At 44.6% G+C, this 7,500-nt stretch overlaps 2 protein-coding genes across 25 annotated transcripts in view; both read right to left on the bottom strand.

The window, feature by feature from the left end:
- ehbp1l1b (EH domain binding protein 1-like 1b) overlaps positions 1-1,711 on the bottom strand; it is a 23,244-nt gene extending 21,533 nt beyond the window's left edge. For 16 of the 24 annotated variants that reach the window (XM_047804788.1, XM_047804782.1, XM_047804783.1 and 13 more), the window contains exons 1-2: positions 1,551-1,710; positions 1,235-1,341 (exon numbers count right to left, since the gene is read on the bottom strand). In XM_047804788.1, the coding sequence (XP_047660744.1) occupies positions 1,235-1,338 (104 nt within the window). In that variant the 5' untranslated portion in view covers positions 1,339-1,341; positions 1,551-1,710. Of the gene's footprint in view, positions 1-1,234; positions 1,422-1,550 lie in introns of all 24 variants that reach the window. The other 8 variants (XM_047804768.1, XM_047804771.1, XM_047804776.1 and 5 more) reach the window with 3 other exon arrangements.
- Positions 1,712-5,268: 3,557 nt separating this feature from the next.
- The window catches only part of znrd2 (zinc ribbon domain containing 2), a 2,652-nt gene continuing 420 nt past the window's right edge, over positions 5,269-7,500 (bottom strand). The window contains exons 2-4 of the mRNA XM_047805242.1: positions 7,063-7,214; positions 6,449-6,533; positions 5,269-6,091 (exon numbers count right to left, since the gene is read on the bottom strand). Of these exons, the coding sequence (XP_047661198.1) occupies positions 5,655-6,091; positions 6,449-6,533; positions 7,063-7,214 (674 nt within the window). The 3' untranslated portion in view covers positions 5,269-5,654. The remainder of the gene's footprint in view (positions 6,092-6,448; positions 6,534-7,062; positions 7,215-7,500) is intronic.

Here is a 7,500-nt window from a genome sequence, read left to right as displayed (position 1 = left end):
ACCACCACACTGCTGTGTTCCTCCACTGGCTCCTGTAGCTGAACACATCAGATTTAAACACTAATGCTGGCCTACAAAGCCACAAACAGACCATCTCCCTCTTACCCCAAAGCCCTCATCACTCCTCACACTGCACCTCACACCCTCAGATCTACAGCACTGCCCCACTGGTCCCACCATCTCTCAGGGTAAGAGGGAAGTTTACTACAAGACTCTGTTCTGTTCTGCACCGAGGGGGTAGGATGAACTTCCCCTAGAGATCCAGACAGCTGAGTCACTGGATCTGAGTCGTCAAACGATGGGTGAAGTCCTACTCCTTCATGAAACACTAACACTTTCTCCCCTGTTTGTTGTGTGTGTGTGTGTGTGTGTGTGTGTGTGTGTGTGTGTGTGTGTGTGTGTGTGTGTGTGTGTGTGTGTATTTAAAAGAAAGGTGTTTTAGTCTCAGGGTATCTTAAGTGTGTGACCCAGAGTTAATGTGTTCAATGATAGAGACTTAAAAGCACTTTTGTACGTCAGTCTGGATAAGAGAGTGTCACATGCTGTAAGTGTAACTGTAGCACCTTGTTAGTGAGTAGTGTTCACTTCCACGTCTCTCCTACTGAACTCTGTGTTATCTTAGCGTGAGGTTAAAGGTCACTGTATCATGATTACGCTGCATTTCTCTGATCAGATCCTCAGTGCTGATCAAACACACACACACACACACACACACACACACACACACACACACACACACACACACACACACACACAGCCTTCATCACTACAGCACATGCAGTTTGGACCGCAGCCTATTCATTACAGACCTGCCTTTATATTTAAATAAAGCCCCTGGGTGTGTCCTCATCACGGGGTTTATTCTGTGTGCACTATTAATGCTGTAGACTGGGCTGTGATTTGGGACTCAGACTCTGCACAGCTGCTCGTTCTGATGCTGTTTAGTGCGGATTGGGACACGGCGTTATAACATGTATATGTAATACGGAAGCTTTAATACTTTACATCTTCACTTTAATGAGGAAGTGATGATGAGGTGCGCGCGCCCGCGCTCGTGACCTGACATTCTGATATTGGCCATAAAATAATCGTATAATTTTAAAAATAAATAATAATTTTAATGTGAGTTCAGTTCACACAGGAAACTGCGCTCTAACGGAACACACACACACACACACACACACACACACACACACACACACACACAGGTGTAAAGTGAAGCATAAAAGCTCACCATTTCTTTGTACACTCCACTGTAAGCTCCTGATATGAAGCCACGAACTGGAACCTGGTGGCCTTTTTCCCGACCCTCTGCAGTCTCTTCCACACAGAACTCATCTCCTGCTGGACAAACTTTTATTATCATCGGGATTAAAGTGGAGCTGCTGATCTGATCCTCATCGGAGTCTGAGCTGCGGCTTCTATCAGAAAAACTTCCACTGTGTCAGAACTCACACACTCACATACACACACACACACACTCTCTCACACACACACACTCACATACACACACACACACACACAATAATCCTAAACAACTCAAAACTCACGGGGATTAAATCCTGAAGCCCGTCACAGCGGTGGAGGTGAAATAAGTGAATAAATAGAAGAAAGAGACAGAAGTTAGAGGAGTGGAGGATGAACAGCTGCACGACTGACGGGTGCTGTACGGGTTGCCAGAATGAACTAATCAGCTCCGCAGATTGGGCTAACCAGGGTTGCCTTGTTGGTGTTTTAAATGCGAAAAAATGACTTTTATATTTGTTAATGCTTGATGTTTTTATCCAAACTGAGATAAAACAAAACACACTGAGGCAGAACACACCTGAGCAGGTAAAAGGAGAAAGGACAAGATGAAACAAAACCAGGGCATCTTGTCAGACAACCCGAACCCGAACCCATCACCTGCATCTGCAACCCTGACACTTAACCAGTCATTTATCTGGAATTTCCTCTGCTAACTAGACATTTCCACCGTCCATGGGTAAAAGGGGTAGGAGAGGTCAGAGGGGTAAGGGGGCGGGGCTAGGAGGGTGAAATGCGTTTAAGGAGCTCACACATATAAATGGTCAAATCTGGCAACCCGGGTGTTAGGGAGGGAGTGAATCAGCATGCAAACATGGAGATGTGGCAACATGCAAAACACACACACACACACACACACAGAGCAGGGTTATAAGAACATATTGTCGTTGTTAATCATGTCTTTTTTTGTCCAAACATGTTACGTTAATAACAAAACTAATTTCTGTTATGACTCTGTTGTTATGACACACACACACACACACACACACTTTCATTTTCCCATCATTACAGTGTGTGTGTGTTCGTGTGTGTGTGTGTGTGTGTGTGTGTGTGTGTGTATTTTAGGAGGTGTAGGGGGTTTCCACATTAGAGTGCACTTATTTTAGATGGACAGACAGATGGACAAGAACAGCTGAAGGTTCAAGGAGTGTGTGTGTGTGTGTGTCTATGAATAATGTATACATTAAGTAAAACTGATGAATGTTAATAAATACAAATCTAAAATAACAGAAACTTAAATATATGAATAAAAATGTGAATGTTAGATAATTACAGCCTTAGAAACACTTAAATGGTTGTTTATTACGTGAATTAAAGTAGAATAAAGACTGTGTTGTGTGTGTATGTACGTGTGTGTGTGTGTATGTACGTGTGTGTGTGTGTATGAGTAAGTTTCCTTGTGGTCCACACCCTGCTGCTTAATTGATGATGAACTCAGAGACTGGGTTTGTCAGAACTGAAACACCAGAGTGTATGAACATGTAGGAGAAATCACACACACACACACACACACAATTAGCGTAGTCACATGATCTTGACGTTAACATTTGATTGGTCTCGGGTCTGTGGTTGTGTTCTATATAACTGAGAGCTCAGGACTGCTGCAGCTCAGTACAGTGACAAATCCAAACCACAGAGGAAGTGGGCGGGGTTTCCCTGTAGGAAATGGGCGGGGTTTCTATGGAGCAAGTGGGCGGGGTTTTCCTGGAGGAAGTGGGCGGGGACTAGCAATGCAGTGAATAAGTTGAATATGACGCCAGATTCAGTCAGTGACTGACACAATAACATAGAAATGTGTATACACACACACACACACACACACACACACACACACTGTACAACTCTGTACACACACACACACTGTACAACTCTGTACACACACACACTGTACAATATGGGGTCAGAATTGTTTCGTTATTCTGAATAAATACACTATGATCCACAAATAAATATAAAGAGTTTCACAAATATTTTTACAAATTTCACAAAAAGAAATGAAATTCACAAATAAATAAAATTTGCAAATAAAACATATTTATAAATTGTATTTATTTGCGAATGTCTTCCTGCTCATTAGTGAATCGCGTTCTGTGCTTTTGTGGATTTGAAACATTTCTAACGTCAAGACGTGCACAAGAATCCACAAATAGGTGACTCCGCCCACCGTCTGCTCCAGCCAATCGGACAACGGTCTCGTGGTGCTGACCAATCGTGGCACGGTCTACCTCAAACCAATCACGTTCTGATTTACTCGCACTATCACAGTGTAATATGTGCTGCAATATACGATTAAAAAACAAATAAAAAACATTAGTCGCAGATTCGAGCCCAATCTGGTAACCCTGTATGGACTGTAGCAGCACTAAGGGTTAGTTCAGTTCTGCTTTCTATGGAAACGAGTTCAGCATCATCAATGGGTCCAGGGGTGGTGTGAAGAGCGAGTAAATCAGAACGTGATTGGCTGGAGTAGACGGTGGGCGGAGTCACCTATTTGTGGATTCTTGTGCACGTCTTGACGTTAGAAATGTTTCAAATCCACAAAAGCACAGAACGCGATTCACTAATGAGCAGGAAGACATTCGCAAATAAATACAATTTATAAATATGTTTTATTTGCAAATTTTATTTATTTGTGAATTTCATTTCTTTTTGTGAAATTTGTAAAAATATTTGTGAAACTCTTTATATTTATTTGTGGATCATAGTGTATTTATTCAGAATAACGAAACAATTCTGACCCCATAGTACAACTCTGTACACATACACACACACACACTGTACAACTCTGTATACACACACACACACACACTGTACAACTCTGTACACATACACACACACACACACACACACACACACACACACACACACACACACACACACACTGTACAACTCTGTATACACACACACACACACACACACTGTACAACTCTGTACACACACACACACACACACTGTACAACTCTGTATACACACACTGTACAACTCTGTATACACACACACACACACACACACACACACTGTACAACTCTGTATACACACACACACAGTACAACTCTGCACACACACACACACACACTGTACAACTCTGCACACACACACACACACACACACACACACACACTGTGTAAAACTCTGCACACACACACACACACACACACACACACACTGTACAACTCTGCACACACACACACTACAACTCTGCACACACACACACACTGTACAACTCTGCACACACACACACACACACTGTACAACTCTGCACACACACACACACACACACACACACACACACACTGTACAACTCTGCACACACACACACACACACACACACACTGTACAACTGTGACAGATTTGGGACACAGATTACAGTGATGGGTGTACAGATACAGCTGGGTGTAAACACCGCATACAGAGACACAGCATCATCTCTGTTTAAGTGCAGGAGCGACTTCAGGACCAAAGTCAGGGATTTATTTAAAATAAAATTCTAAAACTAAGAGAAAATGACGACAGGAAATGTTAAGAATGTGTTCTGGGAGTCTGAAAGTGAAACCGTGTGTGAGGGCTGTCGGTGTAGCGCACGTGCAGCGCCACCTGGTGGATGATGAACTCACAGCTGAACGTGCACTTGTCACTAGTGTGCACTACAGAGTGTCCCTACACCAGAGCGAAGCTGAGTTCACTCCGAGCACCAGGGATGTGATCAGAAACGTGTTCCTAATGTCTGAGAAACCAATCACGCGTGTACACGTGTGTGTGTGTCCTACAATATTTACCAATGTAAAGGTGAAGATCTGTAACATCTCCTGAAATACAGATAAAAGGGGACAGAAACACAATCACATAGATGTTTTATTCAGAGAATAGTTTAGTTTTATAACCAGATTAAAGTCAAATTAAAGTGAGGTGTGTGTGTGTGTGTGTGAGAAATCATATCAGGCAGTAAAGTGAGAACAGAAATAATTAAATCTTCAGCTCCGGTGTTTATTTCTCCTTCAGCAGAAACACAGTTAAACTCTACAGCTTCACCTCCGGAGCTTCATGACAAACAGCTCCATGTGTGATGTTGTGTTACATGTGTGGTGTTGTGTTACATGTGTAATGTTGTGTTACATGTGTGGTGTTGTGTTACATGTGTGGTGTTGTGTTACATGTGTGGTGTTGTGTTACATGTGTGATGTTGTGTTACATGTGTGGTGTTGTGTTACACACCAAACTGTACATTTGTAACTTTATTTTTTGTACATTATTAAACCAGGCCATGAGATCAGTGATGTCCTGCCAGTGTGTACTGAGTAACTCAGTGTGTGTGTGTGTGTGTGTGTGTGTGTGTGTGTATGTATACAGTTTCAGTGCTGCAGGTGTTTGAGGCTCTGCAGTGTGTCTGCGCAGGCGCGGATCAGACCGCAGAGCTGCACACAGGACTCGAGTGAGACAGCTGTCTGTAGCTCCTGCGTGGCCCAGCGTAGCTTCTCCAGCACGACATCCTGTGCATCTACGGCAACCTGGTAATGAGGAGGAGGACGAGGAGGAAGAGGAACAGTACTGGAAAGACCACTCGAGTTCTGCAGCGGGGGGGAGGACGGAGCAGGAAGAGGGCGGGGTTGTGGCGGTGGAACAGGAGGAGGCGGAGCTCGGAGTCCAGACGCTGCTCCTTCACAATGCTCAGGTCTGCTACTGGGCAGAGCTTCTGCTGCAGTGGGCATGGTTTCGACAGCATCAAGGGGGTGATGGTTGGCAAGCTGTCGCTCTCGTACCTGAGACAGAGCTGCCTGAGCGTTCAGAGCTGTTAAACACACACACGCGCGCGTGTGCGCACACACACACACACACACACACACACACACACACACACACACACACACACCAAACACACACACAGAGGACTGTGAAAATTCGCTCTTAATCTAAAACTCACAACTCATCACCTCCTTTTGCTCAAAATCTGATCACAGTGACACGTTACAGTGCAGAGGGAAAGTCACTGAGGGCTTTAAGGCATCAACACCACAGGAACACTACGGGAACACTACGGGAACACCACGGGAACACCACAGGAACACCACGGGAACACCACGGGAACACCACGGGAACACCACGGGAACTACAACAAGGACAAAAAATAAACTGTAGCTTCACACACCAGGGTTGTCCTTGTCAATGTCTGAGTCCAGCTCCTGACAGGCCACACAGTAATTCTTCTTCTGCTTATCCTGCAGCAGAATCGTCTGTGGAACACACACACACACACACACACACACACACACACACACACACACACACACCAGATTAATGTTAAACACTGTGTCCTGCTGATTTCTGTCAAAACTTCTCAAACACTGACCACAGATTATTAAGAATTCCCGGTCATTCTACATTCTACAGTGACCTACACAATACAGACAAAAGTATGTGCACCCCTGATCATACAAGAACATTAGTAAGATCAGACACTAATGATGTAAGAGAGGAGGTTTGGCTTTCAGTCAGTGATCCAGTTCACCCCAAAGGTGTTGAGTCAGAGTCAGGGCTCGGTGCAGGACACTCCAGTTCTTCACTCCAACCTTTAACACATATGGCTGTAATGGTCAGGGGTGCACATACTTTCAGGCATATAGTGTTTAATTCCTCAGCATGTCCTGCCATCTGCCCTGGTGCTGATAAAAGTTTAACAGCCACAGTCTCCTCGCTGACCAGAGAGCTTCACCTGTCCTACATCACTGCTGACAGACATGTGATGTGTGCTCAGTTTCTCACCCCACAGGTGTCGCAGCAGTCGCTCAGCATCTTGTAGCCCTTTAGTAAATAATCTCCCATCAGTTTACTGATTTTATCCTGACGCTCACGACGAGCCTGAAACACCTTCATCTCTGCTTCACTCGGGGGCTCCCACTCAAAATCCTCCTCATCTGAGAACACACACACACGCACACACGCACAAACACACACACACACACACACAGACAGACACACACACGCACACACAACCGGACACACACACACACAGACAGACAGATAGACAGACAGACAGACACACACACACACAGACAGACACACACACACACAGACAGACACACACACACACGCACAAACACACAGACGCACAGACACAACCGGACACACACGCACAGACAGACAGACACACACACACACACACACACAGTGTTAAACAGACTGAAGTCACTAATAATAAGC

Source organism: Tachysurus fulvidraco, chromosome 20 (assembly GCF_022655615.1).
Source record: "Tachysurus fulvidraco isolate hzauxx_2018 chromosome 20, HZAU_PFXX_2.0, whole genome shotgun sequence".
NCBI lineage: Eukaryota > Metazoa > Chordata > Actinopteri > Siluriformes > Bagridae > Tachysurus > Tachysurus fulvidraco.
This window is presented reverse-complemented; position numbering and strand designations above follow the sequence as displayed.